Below are 19,406 nucleotides of genomic sequence, written 5' to 3' on the forward strand. Positions count from 1 at the left end.
GCCAGTCCTTACAAAGAAGTCACGCAGTAGTAGTCCAGAAAATGTTATAACAATACTGAATTATGAAAGCTTTCCTCATAAATGTGTATTTCCTGAACATCATAACCAGAAACCAAATAATAGAAAAAGCATTGCCACAGATTAAGGGTGATGATTCTTCCCCTCTATTCAGAACCAGTGAAGCCTCAGCTGTAATTGCAATGCCCAGTTCTGGGCTCCTTAGTACAAGAGAGACATGGACATACTGGAGAGAGCTCCTCTGATTCATCCATCCCTACCATCACTTTCCTATAAGTTAAACTGAACTCTCTCTCTCTCTAATTAGCTGTGAGAAAGTAGAAGATATTCATAACACCCAACTCTAAACACAGGAGAAATCTTGAAATGCGGTGGTTAATCTCTGTAAGAGATCTGCAGAGAACTTTAGGGGGCAACTTACGGCACATAAAACTAAGGACACATTGAATATTGTTCCATCAAACCTCCAAACCCAGATCATCACACACACTGTTGATGCATCATTTGTTACAGCTGACAGCTGAGAAAATTCTAGTCTTTTCTATCAGCGAATAAATGCCAGAGAAACCACATCAAAGAAACTCTATCATGAATAAAAGTGAGATGGTACAAGAAGTATAACCTAGCCTTGGCTAAATTTGGTCAGTTTTATGCCTTTCTCCTGATGACCTTGAACAATACAGTAGTTATTTTTGCGCATTAAGGAATCATTTCACTGATTTTAAGTCAGTGAAAGTCATTAATAATAATTTCATTTTAGTTTTAAGGTATTCTGGAAGATCTTGTTGAACATGACAAGATTCAATACCTTCCTACTCACAAAGCAGAAAGAAAAAACCAGGAGGAAACCAATTTCAGTAAACACTAACTATGTATGAATACACATGTACGTCCCACATGTACCAAAACTGGCTGAAAAATTGTCTTGTCAATTTCCAGAAACCTCCAAGCTCTAAACTTTGTGCTATCTGTCCTTATCTTTTACATGGATTTCTAAGTTTAATTGGGTTACTTATCTGGAAAAAAAAGAACATGCCTGTCTTTTAAAAAATTTGAAGACAGGCTTCATTAACAAGTTTTTTGTGATCTTGCAATACAGTTGCATCCATAGTTGAATTTAAAAAGGAAATATGCATTCTCCCTAGTAGAACAAAGACAAGTAAGAAAATCAGCTACAAAAATGGAACCTGACTTTAGAAATAGCCTATAAAACCACATGGATTTTTCTGGCCTGTTCTGTACCGGCAATCTCTGGAATCCCACTTTTCTGCTGAGTGGTATATTTCCTTTGTTTGCAGTTTGTGTGCACAGAATTAAAAAGTTCTGGCTTGTTGTGCAACTTAACAGATAATAATTGCTGCCTCAAAAAAAACTGGCTGGGGAGTTTCCCTAGAAATATAACAATTATCAGTACTGAAGTACTTTCCAGAAATGCTTATAAAAGCATCTACATGTACAGCATTGAGAGTGGACAGTCTCAGAAGGCTTGAAAAGGTTGAATTCACAAGTGAATGAAAACCCCAAATATTTTTCTCAACAAAGAATAGTAAATAAAGCAAAGTACTCAGTAGATAACTAGTAGGTTACAAAACTGCAACCAAAAAAACCCCACATCTTCCATTCAGGCTCTTAAATTCATCATTACCTTGGCTTGTAGTCGTCCTCCTAGAGTTGACCTGGCGTGATAGATCACAATGAGAACATCTCCTTGGACTGTTATACCCAATGGGATTACCGCTTTCCCATCTTCAATTTTAAACTCCCTAAAGGAGAAAAAAAACATAATCATAGCCAATTTAGTTTAAAAAGAGATTAAATAGTGTATTGCTTTAGATTTAGCCTGCTTTCTCCAATGCCTTCAGTAGCTGGAAGGCTACAAGGACTTCAGTATTCTCTCATTTTTCTTGTCTATGATTACTCACATCCAGCAGTGTTAGTACCATTTACAATTGTGCAGACACCAGCGCTGTACAGGGGCTTATAAGCAGTCACCTTGCAGCTGACATGCCTGGGGGATCCTTAAAGTTTCCATGACTGAGACATGATGTTATGCTCAGCACAAGTACATTACGGATCAATGTTCCCAGTCTTGCATCACATGGAGTGAGAAGAGAGTCTGGCTCAGTGCCTTGCAGTGCCCACTGTGCCACCCCAGCATCAGCCCCACTGTTCTGCAAGACCAGCTGCTCTAACAAGCACATTCATGATTCACTTTCGAGACCAGCTAAAAGGGTACACAGGAATCTAGAAACCCGTAAATGCTAGAATCCAGAAAAACATAACTTGCTATTTCAGAGCAAGTCATAATCTGTACTTACTTCATTTTGTCATATTCCTGGGAGGTAGTGGCTACTCTCTCATCTCCCACGTAAACCTCACAAAAAGGCCTGCAGCCATTACGCTGCTTACTGAAAAGCGGAACGGGAGTCATGACAATTGATCTGACCAGGATGGGCTTGCTGTGAGGAATAATGGGTTCTTCAGCCATCATGTCACACATGTACTCAATGTATCTGCCAAAACCAGAGGATACTCATTTAGTCAGAGCACAAAATTCTAAGAAATGGGTGAACACATAAGCAAGTTACATCTTACTCAGTCACTAAGCATGGTTTAACAGTGAAACAGTGGGAACATTCACCACCACCTCCAGCAAACAGATTTTCAAATCGGAAAAAGGTTCTGTAGCTTTACATATAATGACTTGTAAAATAAACTAGTCACTATTTCAAAAGGTCTTAAAATGCTAATCTAGGAGAACTATTTATTTTGTATCTTATACATAACAGATCATTTAAATCTCCCTAAAGGGTTTAAATTTGTCCTGATTTTTGTATCTTATTTTGTGGAGAACCCCTTAAGTATACATTAAGTAAATGTGTACAAAAACATAAGCTGTCCTTTATACTGAATTAATACTTTATTTTCCCATCCTTCAAAATCTAATTGTTTTTTTAGGAAACAACCTTACCACCACTGTCACTTGTTATTCATACTTTACAGTTATAAGATCTATCAAATTAAGTCAAATAAACAGTTTAAAACATTTGCCAAAGTATGTGCAAGTCGCCTCTGCATGCACTCCCAAAAAAAAGGCACACTAGGCATTTTTACTGCATTGACAAAAATAATTTCTGGTATTCCCTCAGAGCTTGCAGTGCTGTGACATAATAAAACCTATTGTAATAAACTAGAAAACACGAAATAAGTCTTACACATGTGGAAGAGGATTTTATAATTAAGAAAGCATTCAAAAGCTCTGCACACCCATGTTTTCACTCTTAACATTTCTTCCCCACAGGATATATTTGACCTATTTCTGATGGGTACTTACAGGCTCAGAAAATTCAGAACTCCCTTTAATTCACGATACAGCAAAGTACTTGGAAACACATGTTTGAACACAGACTTTATTGAAATAATTTATCTTTCTAAAGACATCCTATACCATTTTCAGAACTGAATAACTACTTGCTTCATGAGTCTCTTACAGTACCTTTTATGAGAAGGCCAAATGCCAGGTGGACAGCGTTTCATACTGAACATATAAACAGCAGCTTCAGCAGTAGTGAAGAGACGACAAAAACACAGAAAAGAACAGACTACAACAGCAGATGCTGCTCTTCCATCCTAGTAAAAAAAAAAAAAGTAGCTTTATTAGTAAATCTAGTGGAAAAAGCATTATCCAAATTACTGAAGAACATCCCCTTATGTATCCCATATCCTATCATTATTTAATGTCATGATGTCCTAAGTCTAGTGCTGTTATTTGATTTGAAGTTTGTAGCTGAGTGTGAAAGATTTTCATTTAACTTCCACACCATACAAAAGACATTACGTAATACTTTCTTGTTCAAATGTGAATAACTACTTTAGCTTAACACTATTTGAAATTTTCAGTTTATATTCTTTACCTTACTGTCATTAATACCCATATTTTAGGTTTGTTTTCTGGCTGCTATCTGAAATCCCAGAACACTGCTATTTTTGACTGATAGACATGGACTACTGCTACAAGAAAAGTACAAAGGCTCAGAAGAACTAAACCACATTAAACTCTTTAGACTGCTGTCTAAAACTGTTAAGAAACAAAGAGAAAGAGGTTAAAACTAGCTTCTTTCTGCAGGAATCCCCGCTACACACATATCCCAGATACATCTCTGTATTATAAAAGGCAGAAGATTTTTGGAAGAGATAATGGTTGACAGAAGAGTCCTTCTCCAGGTTTGTTGGCTAGCATCATGGAACAAATTTTTATCATTCATTTCTTAAAGTTCTGGTGTACACTTTACATCACATCTGGCACAAAGCCATGTATATATAAAAAAGTTTGCCTCAGATGTGAGGAAAAGAAATGAGTTAAGTACCTTGAACAAAACAACTAAAGGGAAAGATATTACAGAAACTGGTGCTAAATCATCACATCTTCTTCTTACCTACTCGACCAGCAATCATGTGACACCGAGGTAGTATCACATTAATATAGAATTAGATGCCTAACCTCACAGCAGCACTGAAAATTATACTGGCTTTCAGGAGCTGACATCAACTGGCTTTTTACTTTCAAAACACTAGAAAACTCACAAATACAGTTTGTCAGATTAACAAATCCTGGGTTTGACTCTGATAGTGATATTCCCTATTGATGGCTATACAGAATCACAGAATTTCTAGGTTGGAAGAGACCTTCAAGATCATTGAGTCCAACCCATGTTCTAACACCTCAACTAGATCATGGCACCAAGTGCCACATCTAGTCTTTTTTTAAACACATCGAGGGATGGTGACTCCACCACCTCCCTGGGTAGATGATTCCAGTATTTGACCACTCTTTCTGGGAAAAACTTCCTCGTTAATTCTAGCCTGTATCTCCCTTGGCACAGCTTGAGACTGTGTCCTCTTGTTCTGTCTGTTGTTGCCCAGAGAAAGAGACCGACCCCCAGCTCACCACAGCCATCCTTCAGGAAGTTCCAGAGCGTGATAAGGTCACCTCTGAGTCTCCTTTTCTCCAGGTTGAACAACCCCAGCTCCATCAGTTGTTCCTCATATGGCTTGTGTTCCAAGCCCCTCACCAGCCTCGTTGCCACCTCTGGACACGCTCAAGCATCTCAGCATCCCTCCTAAAGTGAGGGCCCAGAACTGGACACAGCACTCAAGGTGTGGCCTCACCAGTGCTGAGTACAGGGGCAGAGTGACCTCCCTGCTCCTGCTGGCCACACTATTCCTGACACAGGCCAGGATGCCCTTGGCCTTCTTGGCCCCCAGGGCACACTGCTGGCTCATGTCCAGCCGGCTGTGGACCAGCACCCCCAGGTCCCTTTCTGCCTGGGCCCTGTCCAGCCACACCATCCCCAGCCTATAATGCTGCAGGGGGTTATTGTGGCCAAAGTGCAGGGCTCGGCACTTGGCCTTATTGAACTTAATTCCATTAGATTCTGCCCATCCATCCAACCATTCCAGGTCTTTCTGCAAAGCCCTCCATCCCTCTAACAGATCAATACACACTCCCAGCTTAGTGTCATCTGCAAATTTGCTAATGAAAGACTCTAAACCCTCATCCATGTCATCAGTAAAAATATTGAACAGAACTGGCCCCAGCACAGACCCCTGAGGGACACCCCTGGTGACTGGCCCCAGCTGGATGCAGCACCATTCACCAGCACTCTCTGGGCCCGGCCATGCAGCCAGACAGGTTTTGAATGCTTTCCAGCAGCATTGCAAGTATTGCCACACAGCCACATTTTGTTTTTCACTCTGCAGCAAAAGAAGAAGGTCAAAATTTCACCTGCAATTCTCTTAAACAAATGCAAGAGTGACCTAATTTTCAAATTCTGAGCAAAGCATTCTTTAAATTTATTCCTCCCCCTACCATGTTTAACATGAGGTGGCTCTATAGACAGTTTTATTGCTTTTTTTAGTTATATCAAAATTAATAATACTTTGGAGAATAGTGAAATCTACAGAGAAATCTGCTGCCTGCCAGCAAAAGCAGGTAGACCAGAAGTCTTACAGTCAGTTTCTGAAATTCTGTAGGTACACATTACATTCTAAAAGGACAATAACGGGATATGCAGTGTACACCCATCTATCACACAGAAAACAAAAAATGGAGCAAATACTGAAACACTAGAGTGGATTTTTTTTTTCTTCCAAAGGATACATTCCCTTAATACTGCCTGTATACTGCCTTCCACTCTAAATGCAAGTAAGCAATGGCTACATTAACATACCAATTTCCCTAAGGAGAAAACTTCCCTACGAACACAGCAGGAAGGAGTTGACCCTGGGGCATCCAGTAAAGAAAGCCAGTAGCAATCACAAACTGAATGAATACCAGCATCCTTCTTCACAATTTAAAGCTCTATTGAATAAAGCACTTCAGACATAAACCAATTTCTTACAAGGCAATGCACAATGCAAACATTTTTCTGGTCTTGCTTCAGCCACAAATGCATGTTCTTGCATATGCTATAGAGATTCTGAAGATTTGGTGCTCGTCTTGCTGGCCAGCCACATTCAGAAACCTGCAGTGAGAGAGACAAGAGATGTGAGAAACAGTATAATATTGACACATATACACAACCCGGGTTATGCAAATGTCTACAAGGCAATTTTACACTTCAATGCCACCTTCATGATGAAATTAAGAAAGACACTCAAGAAAAGCAGTGTTACACAGTGTAAACATCACAAAGAAGTGCAATAAAACTTCAGTTCTGTCTACAAATCTACTGCACAAGAAGTATAAAGAATTCAGATTACTACCTGAAATATTCTCACAGTAAGGAGTAAAATAAAACAGCTTTCAACTTAATTTGTGCACATACACTTAAGCAAATAAAAAGCAAAAAAAACCAACCAAAACAAAAACAAAAAAACACCAAAAACAAAAAAAAAACCAAACCAACAACAAAAAAACACCAAAAACCCAAAAAACCCCAACAACAGAAAGATTAGGCTTCTTTTAATATTTGTCCTTTGTTCAAAGTGCTTGAGTGGTTCATTAATATTCCATTTACAATTACTGCTTCAAAACAGTAACAAAAAATCAGCTTCACTGCTAAGAATCTATATCCTTAAAACCAACTGTCCAGTAAGGATATAGGATATGAAACTTGATTCTTGGGGCACTTGAAACACCTAAAGAGTTAGATATATTAAGAATTGAAAAGCAAGTTACAAATGAAGCTTTTTGTATTTGTTTTTAGTCTCAACCGCAATTGCCAGATATTGAAGATCAAGTTTTCCTATCAGCAGTATGTCTTCCTATCTAGATAAAGAGTTCAAGGGTTATTCTGATATAAATTACCTGAACTGATTATCACAAAAAACTGTGTTTGTGCCAACCACAGGAAAAAAGACTGAAATAAACAGTGTAAGTCTCTTCATTGTACTCTTGTATTTTAATTTAAAAATAAGGCCATTTCAGAAAGAATCCCTTTGCAACTGATTTAAATTGCACATTCCTTTTTTAGTGCAAGCTTATGCAAAGTCACCAGTAAACAAAGAAAAGCTAAGGCAAAAAGTCCTTTATATCCCTGTTCACCACACGATTCAATGTGGGCTTCAGTACATCTCAAATATTACAACAGTAGTGTGTGCAGGTTTCAGCTGGAGTAATTTTCTCCATAGTAACTAAATGAGGCTGTGTTTTGCGAGGGAACCAATTTGTATTTGTGACGGAACCTAGAGTTGATAACACAGGGATTTTTTTTTTATTGGTAAGCACAGCTTAGATAGAGCTAATGTCTTGTCTGCCTCTCACATCAGCTCACCAACAAGCAGGCTCGGGATGCACAAGAGGAAGGGGACACAGCCAGGACAAGTGACCACCTAACCAAAGGAATATTCCATAACATAGGACATCATGCTCAACCCATAAATCTGTGGGAAAAAGAATGGAAGGGGAAACATTCAGAGCGATGGCATTTGTCTTCCGAAGGAATTATAATGCATGATGGAGGCCTGTGTTCCTGTACACCTGCCTGCCCACGGGAAAAGGTGGATAAATTCCTTGTTTTGCTTTGCTTGTACCTGTGGGTTTTGCTTTACTTATTAAACTGCTTTTATTTCAACCCATGAGTTCTTACTTTCACCTTGTGATTCCCTCCCCATTTCTACCAGGGAGGAATAAGCAAGCAGCTTGGTTGCTGGCTCAAGTTAAATCACAACACTCCAAAAGAATCAAATTGAAGTGTTGCAGCTTCAGACCAGAACACAGCCTAAAATAAGTGTTTTCAAAAATGCAAAAAGTACTGACTTTTTTCCTTTTAATCTACCATTTACTTTCCACTCAAACACTAGGTTTCCTACAAGATGTAACAGAAACAACATCACCTTCTGTTTCTTAGCTGTTTACAGCTATAAATGTCCTGACAATTAGCAGAATTATGGATAGTGCCCAAACTCTCAGAGCAATCCATTCCAAAAAGGACTCAAAACTAGCAGAGAAGCTAGTTTCAAAACTACCATTAATTTTAACCAAGATTAAAGAAATTTGTAGAAGATCCATACAGATAGAAAACAGCAAGAAACTAGTAATATGTAATTTCATAAATACCTTCTAAGCAAAGTGTCATAATTAAGAATTTTAGAAGCTGCTCTCCTCTGATAACGTTTAAAGGCTTGCCATAATCATCTTTTGCCAGCATTAAAGTAAACCTAAGCTTCTTTAGGTTCCTACATGGCTGCTATCATCCAGCATTGAACAATTAAGTTAGTCAGCATTGCTAAACATCTCGATTTCAATAGGCAGGTAAGAGTTCCAAATACAATTAGAGTTTGTTTCCAAGTAAAATAACTGCCTTCCTAAACACTCCTAGACAATAAAGTGATCATGAACCTGTAATGTTTCAACTAATTATGACCTACTATGACTTCTGAACAAAACCAAGATCATATTACCATTCTTAGTATCAACACATCAGAAATACCAGGTGTACAGACACCTCAGACTTGCATAACTAAAAAAATCCATTGGTAAGCAAATTCCCAGTCACAGAATTTATCTTTCCATAAGCAGAGACTGATCACTTTGCAGGATGTGGAATAAATCAGTTCACCATACCAGTCTCTGACTTTCCAGCAATCCAGTGCTAAAAAGAACTGCTGAACATTTTGCTTTGAGGTACCTGCTACAAAAAATCATGCAGTAGATTTCCTGTGTAATCAAGCTTTTTTGCCTTCCATCTTGAATAGCCTCTGCCTGAACTTCATATTGAACCAGATACACATAAAGAAGCTGACTGCATTCATCCAAAGAGGCAGTAATGGTTTCTTTCAGGTGTGACAATACTTTATCTTGTTTACAAGGAAACAAAAGAAAGTGATAGCACTAGGAAGAATACTTTAAATATACCTCACCCCAACATTTTAAGTCAGCTCTGGTAACTGAAATAATGCTAAGGATGGCTCTGTATAATAACGCCCAAAAAGCTTTATTACTCTGTAACTAATAATGGTTCTAGACTCTCTTCTTGGCAGACAGTATTGTGTGGAAGGGGCATGATGACTACAGACTGTTAAGGCACTGGACAACTCCCTACACAGTAACAGTCCCAACTGTTGAGCCAGGACAGTCAAGTTTTACTTAGGTGCAAACATTGAAGCCCAGTATCTTGGCACCAAACAAGATGTTCTCAATACCTTGTTGCTGAATGAGGCAAATGCCTTCATATTAGTATCAGAGAAATTGCCAGGAAGGATAATGGAGGCTCAGCTAAATTACAACAATACTGAAGATGGTGGGAATAATCAGTCAGCTATGGCTGAGTCATATGGGAGTCAAATAGTATGTAATGGGGCAAAGACAAACTCCAGTGAACAGGTTATGCAAATCACTGTGTCCTTGACAGAGGAAAATGGTAGAATATAGGAGAGATTGAAATTTTAGTAAGACTTTCATTACTTTAAGTGTTCTCTATTTAAAGTACTTAAATATGTGTGAAACACATAATGTACATGAGGCATGTTTTCAAAGATATTACTATCCTAGAAAAAACAGACTTTAGTCTGTTTAAGATTAGTAAGATTTTTTAAGATTAAAGATTAGTCTGCTACCAGTTAAGTTTGGTTTTAAAGCAAGGACAAGGAAAACATAGGTAACTCTTTGACCTTGTGTTTGTACTTACTCTTTTGTCATCTTTTTGATTAACCTACTTTAACCTATTTTACAATAAAAATCTAAAGGTATAATGAAAACATTATGTTTCAAGGCCTTTTAGAGAAATACAAAAAAACTATACAAACCCTGTTATGGAATCTTGAAGGCCTGTATGTTCTTGGAGAGAGATTGTACACAGCATAATGGCCAGGATGTTTAGAGTCCAGACACAACCGCACATCTTCTATATTATTTTTGATGGCAGATTCCACACCTTCAGCTGGAAAGGACATCACTGAAGACAGAACAAACAGCAAGTGAATTTTTTCATGTATTAAGAGCACCGAAAAATTATGTTTAACAAAGATATAGATATCATACCAGCAATTCTGGAAGTGATATATGATATATCCAAGTCTCCTTTTGCATAACTGAAAGAAAACACATTGGTTTTAATACTGGGACATATAACCATTCAAGCCATAAGTCTAAAAGCCAGAGCTCTCCAGTGGCACCCACCACTATGAACAATGTTTCAATTCTTCCATCTGAGGCTCCTTACATTCGCATTTCTAGAGTTTCAAAACAGAACTTTCAGAACAGATACTGTGTTTAAGCAGTTGCTCTTTTAAATTAGCTGCACCAAAACCATCTGTTGGTTTTTGTACAGATACCCTTAATCTTTAACTCACTCCTCTAGCCCCTGCTCTCACTTATAAAAATGCACTGAAGGGTGTCAGTTTGAAAACCTAATGATACATTAATATCTTTAATGAAGAATATCTCAACGTCTAAAGGAAAGACTACTAGCTGAACATCTAAGTTTAAATTACATAACTCTGGCATGTTACTATCTATCACAGATGGCCATGCTGCCCAATATCCAAATTCCATATGGGCAGTGTTAAGAACACTTCCCTGTCTAGCCATTCAGGAAGGACTCTGGCAGTCACACTTGAGCCACCACCAGACCTGTCACTGCCAGGACTGAAGCCCCTTTGCAGCTAGAGAGCCAATGGGTGTCCCGCTGGACTCCCTGCACACCCCGCACTCACACAGACAGACCAGGTCTCCTTACCAGTCGGACCCCAGGCTTCCCATAGCAGAGTCCCAGATCTATGGCTGCTTAAAGTCATTTAATCCTCCTGCAGCAACAGAGTAAGAGCTGGAGCTGCTGCCTCCCAGGAGGAACTCCCAAGAAAGGAAATAGTGAGCTTTTATACTCTCATAGTTTTTGGGTGCCAAAGTCTGGGGTCTGGTGGGCTTTTAGGCCCTCACAGTTTATGGGTGCCAAAGTCTGGGCTCTTCCTGCTGAGTCCTTGGCTCCTGCAGTGCCTCAGTGTCCAGTCATCCGGCAGGGTCACAGGCCCCTGTGTCCTTTGCCTTTCCAAACATTGGCAATTCCTGACCTCTTGTCTTAGGCTCCCAGACAGAGCTCAACCTGCAGCTCCCACTGAGCTGCACCCTGAACTACCTGCACTCAACAAAAAGAGTACCAGAATCTCTTTCCTTGTTTAAATAATTCTTACAAAAACTCACTTCCAGAGCTCCCATAAGTGAGCAAGGCATTAGTCATTACTCATCTCTCTCTCATACAACTGTGCACCATTTAAAAGTGCAGGCTTTTCAAAAAAAACCTCCCAGTAATACTTAGGTCAATTCCCTGTACCTTTACCTAATCATCCACACTATGTCAACAATTAACTAATTTAAAACCACTATTACATTTGTTTCCATGGTATCTGCTATGTAGCAGAATGAAATAGCAAGAGAAAAAAACTGAAGAGAGTCAGTGTAGACCAACAACCTCGAGTATAACTACACGAGTCTGCACTCCTGGACTGGAAAAAAAAAGAACAAAACTCATCAACAGAATTTGATTTAGACTAATGGGTGAATTTGATTTACATTACCTTAAATATCTCAGTAGCCTATTAACTCCAGAATATTAAAATGTCATTAAAACACTGTGATGCATATTTAATTAATTCAGAGGCACTAACAAAACTTCTGTATCACAACAAAATTTCAAGACACTGCTTAGAAGAGCAAACCTAGGATACTACACTCAAATTTTGAAATATCAAGAAAGAACACGAAGTTTTGATTCTTTACTGCTTGTTAGTAATGGTGGAGGTTAGAGGGACTGATTAAAAATACATATTGTATATATAAATGTATATTTAATATCCAAGGATTGTAAGGAGGATATTAAGATTGGAGAAGAAAAATCTTCTGTATGCAATGCCATTTAACAGTATTTATGCAGAATGGCATCATCAGTGTCCTAGCAATGATAACGACTCACTGTCTCAAACTAAAACCACAAGGGAGTTTGAGTCTCACTAGACATAGTACTAAAAAAATAATATCAACAAAACCCTCAGCCTTGAGAAACCTTGCATAAGGACATAGACAAATGGGTACAATTTCAAAATTTTTTGCACCTTTGGAAGGACGTATTTCATCATGTAAGCTCAGGTGGTAATCCTGCTGCAGCCAAACCAATTAAGGCAGAAATTTACATTCAGAGCTAATAACGATTGCTTACTAAAATTTGTGATGGCTGTAGCCCTTTACAGAGATGAGAAGAGTCAAATGGTATTTCTGGATTACATCCAACAGTTTCAAGTAAGAAAACATGTAATCATTCTAATATCAATTTCTTTTTGGTATCAAGGTAAAGGGCCAACTAATACCGCAGCTGTAGAACACAGAACCATTATCGCTTCAACACTGTAACACCAAGGTTAAGCAGCAACTTGTAACATTGGCACAAAATTATTAAGAGCAAAAAACCAACAGTACTCACACCCATTCCCTTGGGAAGACTTTCAGATAATGACTTCTTACTATCAACACCACTCAACTGAGCTTTGGTTTTTACATTTGTCTAAATTAAAAAGCAACATTAGGAGCATAGATCTCATCATACACACATAGATGTAAGAGTGCAATTTAGTATGTCAACAACAGAGCACAGCATAGTCAACTTAAGCTCTATATTTAGCAGGAGTATTCCAAGCATGTGACTATTACACTGAAAAAGCTTCAGAATTTCTGCATAATTTTAATTAAAATGAAGTTTCTTAACTGTAAAATTAACACAAGTCTCAAAAAAATCACTATATCCTTGAATTCACTGAACTTTATTCTGAAGATTTCACAGCTATTTCAGTGGTAAGACCTGAACACAAGGTACTCCGTTTTCAGCAGAGTGTTGTATGTCAGAATGGTAACTGAAATTTCTTTAAACAGTAAGAAGGTGAAAAAAGCATGTATTCTTCACATTGTTTAAACATTCCCATGCATTTCAAGATGAAATTCTCTGACTAAAAATCACAAATAAGGTCTTTCCTTTCATATCCTTAACAGCAAAAATTTCATTTAGATAGCAGTTTTGCTGGCAGGTTATAACAGAAGAAAAGCATGCAAACATAGACATACGTGAAGTGTTTTCAGCCTGTGGTTCAACATGGAAAACTCTCTGTGTTTTTAAGGGTCTAATTAAACTCAAAAAAAAAAAGTATGATATGACTCCAACATTTAGTACTTATCTGATGATACAGACTTCTTCAAAACTGGGTGTACTTCACTGTGGGACAGGACTAGACTAGTCCAGTCTTTGTATGGAGGCAGGGGGTTATTTCCTTACAATATCTGATGGAGGCCTCCAAGAAAGCTGGAGAGGGACTTTTTGCAAGGGCATGTAATGACGGCAGGATATCAAGGAATGGCATTAAACTGAAAGAGAGCAGATGGATACTAGTCTGGTCTAGTTGCAGGTGTGCTTCCCCACTGCTCAGGGGTTAGAATCAGATGCTGCTTTCACTCAAAACTACTGTTTGATTCTATGAAATGAAGCAAGTAAGACATGAATTCTGATTTTGCAGAATAAATATCAAAGCAAAAATAACAAGTTCTAACTACATGTTAAAAACTTCTCACTGTGTAAATGGTTGGCATTATTATTCTTGCCAGAGACTAGATGCACCTAAAGACCATAAGTAAAAAACAAAAGGCCATTCCAACAAATTAAAAACAATGGAAATAAATTAGCAACTAAACTCACAAAATAAACTAAATAACATACAGAACAAAATTCTACAATAGTACCATCTCTTTACCAACAACTGAAGATGATAAAGAACTAAGAATGACAGACTAACCAGCACAGCTACAATGTGAGCATATAAACCATTAAATTAAATACTGTCCTAACACTAAGCAATCTTCCTCCAGACATCTCTACACTTACAAGATTGGAAAAAATATCTATCCATCTTTTTTTTCACTTTATTTTTTAAAATCCAGGAAGAAAAACAGCAATAAAATTCACATCAATCTGTTCCCACTTGGTTTTCCTTCATGAAACTGAATTAATCATGCAACTACCTGGTGCAATGCAAATATCCATGAAATAAAATATTAAACAAGAAACAAAATCACCTTATAAGCCAAGAAAGCAAGCATAAAAGGCAGCTATTTGTTCCTACATTGCTACATTATAATCTTTTCAGCAAAAGAGATTGTTCTGACAAAGCAAATTAATACTGATCACAAGTTTTGCCTGCTGTTTTCAATACCAGTGAAGATTTGATCCTTAAAACATTCAGCTATATTTTTTGTAACCTGTATGGATGCAGACCTCAATAAGCATAAAAACTGGTACCGAAAAAAAGAGCACAGAAGCTCCACAAGTGAGGAAAAAAAGTTCTCTGAGCTTAACAGAGAAATGCTGTGGCTGCACAGCTGCAGGCTGAGCTTTCAGGCACATATGGGCACAGCAGCTGGATCGAGGCTCCTGTCTGTGCAGATGCTGCCACTTCACAAAGCAATGCATACCTTCTCCATCTCCACCCTGGTACTTGCTTTTAAGGCAGTTTGTAACAAGAGGGCTGAACCTCCGTTGCTCTTTGTCCTCTTGCATGTATCTATAAGCTGCTGCATCTGCCTGACCTGAACCTGCAACAGAGGTTGTGACACTTGCAACTGAGGTGAACTATGGGACAGTGAAGATAGTCCTTATTTACTCTCCTGTTCCAAGCACCCTGTAATGTGTTTCTGTTCTCAGATTTTATCATTTATTAGGACTAATAAGCGACCAAAATCGGAATCAAGCTAAAGACAGCTACAGAAAAGAAAAAAATAAGTTTTTTTATCACACCAACAAAATACTTAAATCTTACACTGTAGATTGGATTCAGCAAGATAGAAGTCTGTCTGCAGACAAAGGAAGTAACCCTGTAATTCAAAAAATCAATGATAAGTAGGAAGGAGAGAGCCTACCTAATGAAATGATAGAATCCAAAAGTGATTAAGTGGGGTGAGGAAAATGCATGACAAAGAAGAGACATTTTAATTTTTCCAGAATGTCTGCTTCTTATGTTGGTTGAAGAGTTTTGGAAAGGCAGTCAAAGATGCAACAGCAGAAGAGGTATTCTCACATCGGCGATTGTATCAGCTATATCCACAACACAAGTTTGTGAAGGCAGAGAATGAATATGACAGAAACAGACATGCCCTATAGCAGATGCAAACAAAGAATTAACAAAAACAGCTTGATTAAAACACAGTTTGAAAATGCACAAGCCCAGTGGTGGGACTCTCAGTAGAACAGTGAATGTCAAATGCTAGCAATGTTAAAATACTAAAGGACTTAAGTCTACCTTAGGCTCTACAGAACAGTAAGTATTGGTCATGTTAGTTCATATTTTACCATTTCACTGTTAAATACAGCAAGGATTCAAAATAAAAGGCAATAAAAAGAAGGAAAACGACACAACTCAAGGCTGTTAAATAATATTGGTAAATTACAAGTAGAGAGAGTTTGTCTTTCAGTCACTGGAAAAATAAGTATTAAAGTAACTGATTCTCACGAGCAGAACTACATACTTGGAGCATTTCCTCTTTTCTTCCCATTCCTCAGCCCAATGACTAAATCCACTCAGATAACACAGAAAAAGAACCGAGTTGTATGGAGACAGAGGGTGCTCCACAAAACCAGATTTGCTTATGATAGTACAGAACTTAAACAAAAATTTGACCGTTTCACATATTGTGTCAAAGGTGATGGTCAATAGTCACCTAAACAAAACCCTAATTCAACCAACTGAGTCCAAAACATCTGAGAGGGACTGACCTCCTCATGATCAATCTTGGGACATAGCATACGCTGTCTGACAGCCCTCTGTCAACCCACCATAGTCCACGCAAATGTGTATTCCTCAGTAGCTTGAAAAGGTCTCTGGCTAATTGATCTTATTTGGATATGACAAAAGGCTATGCACCCTCCCATTAAAAGCTACAAACTAGTATGAGATCAAACAATTACATTTTCAAGATACTCAGTTCTAGTAAATGTCCATATGTGACTTACTGTAATTTCAACAAATGAGGTAAAAGTAGTGAGTTCTCCTTTCACTAATATTTAGTAAGTTCCACAAGCCATGCAGTAAGCTGTTGTGTTCAGCCACAGAACACTAACTAGCAACTGAGAAGAGGCATACTAAGTCTCAACAATAAGACAGATGCAAGACTTATTTTGGGTAGTCACCATAATCTAAACAAACAGTTGTAGAGAAGAGCATGAGAACTGAACGGAATCTTTTCAGACAGCAAGTACTCACTGTCCAGTACTTCAGAAGTTGCTAGATGAGCTCTGCAGATGTGGCTGGATGTACAGTTACTGTTTTATTCCTTGCCCACTACATTTACTATGGAAGCAAAGGAAATCACACAAAGCAAAAAGCTACACACATCTGTAAGGTAAGAGAAATAAAAATAAGGTCTAGGCACAGCATAAGCCACTCCACATTAAAAAGACAATTTTAGACAGTCCTAATCCATTGCTAGAAAAGGGAAAAACTGCACAAGATGAAATTCAAAAAAGTGACTAAACTTACAGCCTTTAAGGAAGAAACCACTTGCAAGAGCAGGAAGAGAAAACTGCTTCAAACATAACTAAGTGATGAAGGTGCACCCAGAAAGTCATGTGGAGGCAAGAGAATAAGAAAGTGAAGTGTAGTAGTACTTCAGATGGATGTAGTGTACAATAAAAACATAGTAAGATCTAACATACAGCCATGGGAAAGTAAGGCTTGTAACTGTCAAAACTTCTTTTCATCATGCAACAGCTTGTTCTCCTTGTACACCTCCCTGCCCTGTGTCTCTCCATGTGGTTTTTCCAGGGAGAAAAGTTTAATGCCACTGTCCCAGTTACTTCTATAGAATGCTTAAGGACAAACCAAAGCAGTGCAGCTTTTGCAACTTTTAAAAAATAGAGGACCTGGCCTTTCTAAGCCATATTTAGAAGTTTTAACAGACTAAGCATAAGAGCCAACAGCTAAAAACACACTTGAAGTGGATACAGAGGTGCAGTATCTACAAATCTAACTTACCTGACCATTATAAATACTTTAGAGCAGTACTATGCACAAGTAACACTTGAATTCTGAAAAAAAACCTACATATGTAATCATATGAATAATGAATAATATATGAAGAAACATATTTCACAAGCTGTAACACAATATCTAAAGGAATACAAAGCCTACAGTGAGACTTAGAGTTCAGTACTCTTTTGGAGGGTCTAATTCAAAGTATTCAGTAGTGACTTACCTGCTCTTACTTAGAACTCTTAGTTTCTTAGAACTAAGAAAACTCTTTAACACTGTATAGAATTTTATTATGAGCTAAAATGTATAAATTGTACAGACTGGTTAATATTGGTCATAAGGAGGTAATAGAAATATTTGAAATGGGACTGATAACCTGATCAGAAAAAAAAAAAATCACACAATACGAATCTGAAAACATATACCTCTAAACATGAGAGTATTCATACATGCAATACAGGGCACAGGAGACAAAGAGTGCCTCTCACACTGTCTTGAAGACATAGAATTCCACCTGGAAACCAAACTGATGAGCTTATTTCCCTGCAGGTATTTTCCCCTTCTCACATCTATTCTCTTGATTTGTACATTTCACCATTCCATCTTTTTAATTCCTCTTTTATTCATGAAGGCCCTATCTAATAATTCAATTCTCCATGCTGCTTCAGCCCCCACCTGCTAATGTCTCAAAAGTTTTCAGTATTTACAGTAGGGCAAGTAGTACTTACAGACAGGCTCTTTACTGCAACATTCTCAATTCTAGTACATGACTGTTGAAGTAACTTTTGTATTAATATCATACATAAAATCTCAGGGGGTAGCTATCAGTTATAACAGCTCAAACATGGACAAATATGCTGAATATACCATTTCTGGAGTAAACTCCGTGCCTTCATTTAGAACTCTTATCAGCACAATTTTTTATTTTTTGTATTTTTTTTTTACTCACTTGGCCACAGACTGGATAACTTTAGAAGATGTATCCTTAATATTAGTGAAAAATCGCTCTGTTCCACCCCTCAGAATATCAAAGAACCCTCCATAAGTCTGGTCACATTCCGCAACGGTCAGGCCTAGAGTAGTTGAATAAAAATAATTGTACTTTATTATGGAGCCTATTTCAGGATATGACTTAAACTATGTTGCCTATAAAGCTGGAAGGAAATAAGGAAATAAATGCACATACAGGCTACAACTTGCTGTAAGGCTCACAGTTCTAAAGTTCTCCTTAACTATGACCTATGCAAAAAAATAGTACTTCCAGCAGTCAGGAAGTACCAGTGATATACCTAACACATTGCTTAATTTGCTGTCTGTAGTTATGAGAAAACAAGGTAGAAAATTCTGGAAGTAAGGCATATGTTTCATAGCGTCAATGCAAACATTGCCTTTCTTTAGTACCAGTTTCTAAAGTGCAGCTTATCATAAGCAGATCTACTTAATCATCTCCAGTAGACACATTTTAATACAGGGCTTCAGAAGCAGCTGGCATAGTTAAGCTTAAGTTTTAAGCACAACATCCCAGATAGCACAACATCACAGCACAATATACCTATTAATATGATTGTATACAACAAACAGTAGGCATTCTTGCACAAAACAGATGACCAGACAGACTTCTGATTTTAATTGCATTAGGATGTTGGATTCTGACCCAGAAACTGATATACACGTTACTAGTGCAATAAATGCTACCCAATTTTAACATTTCCTCTGGAAAATTAATATCTCTTGTCTCATTGACAGTTCATCATAATTAATATCAAGCAAGAAATATCAAGCTAGAAGGAAAACTGAATACAATATAGTTCCTTGATATATTCTAGACTAATTGAAATGCTATAATAGTTAATACGGGTGCAGAAAGAATAGTACAAAACCAGATCTAA

The 19,406-nt window shown here is 37.8% G+C and overlaps 1 protein-coding gene across 2 annotated transcripts in view; it reads right to left on the reverse strand.

Moving 5' to 3' along the window:
• GAK (cyclin G associated kinase) overlaps nucleotides 1–19,406 on the reverse strand; it is a 66,356-nt gene that overhangs the window by 24,141 nt on the left and 22,809 nt on the right. For both annotated transcript variants that reach the window (XM_054283100.1, XM_054283090.1), the window contains exons 11-17: nucleotides 18,467–18,590; nucleotides 10,502–10,551; nucleotides 10,267–10,415; nucleotides 6,420–6,542; nucleotides 3,515–3,648; nucleotides 2,337–2,531; nucleotides 1,664–1,781 (exon numbers count right to left, since the gene is read on the reverse strand). In XM_054283100.1, the coding sequence (XP_054139075.1) occupies nucleotides 1,664–1,781; nucleotides 2,337–2,531; nucleotides 3,515–3,648; nucleotides 6,420–6,542; nucleotides 10,267–10,415; nucleotides 10,502–10,551; nucleotides 18,467–18,590 (893 nt within the window). The remainder of the gene's footprint in view (nucleotides 1–1,663; nucleotides 1,782–2,336; nucleotides 2,532–3,514; nucleotides 3,649–6,419; nucleotides 6,543–10,266; nucleotides 10,416–10,501; nucleotides 10,552–18,466; nucleotides 18,591–19,406) is intronic.

This window comes from Melozone crissalis, unplaced genomic scaffold (assembly GCF_028551555.1).
Source record: "Melozone crissalis strain CALT ecotype California unplaced genomic scaffold, PUWL_Pcris_2 ptg000005l_1, whole genome shotgun sequence".
Taxonomy (NCBI): domain Eukaryota; kingdom Metazoa; phylum Chordata; class Aves; order Passeriformes; family Passerellidae; genus Melozone; species Melozone crissalis.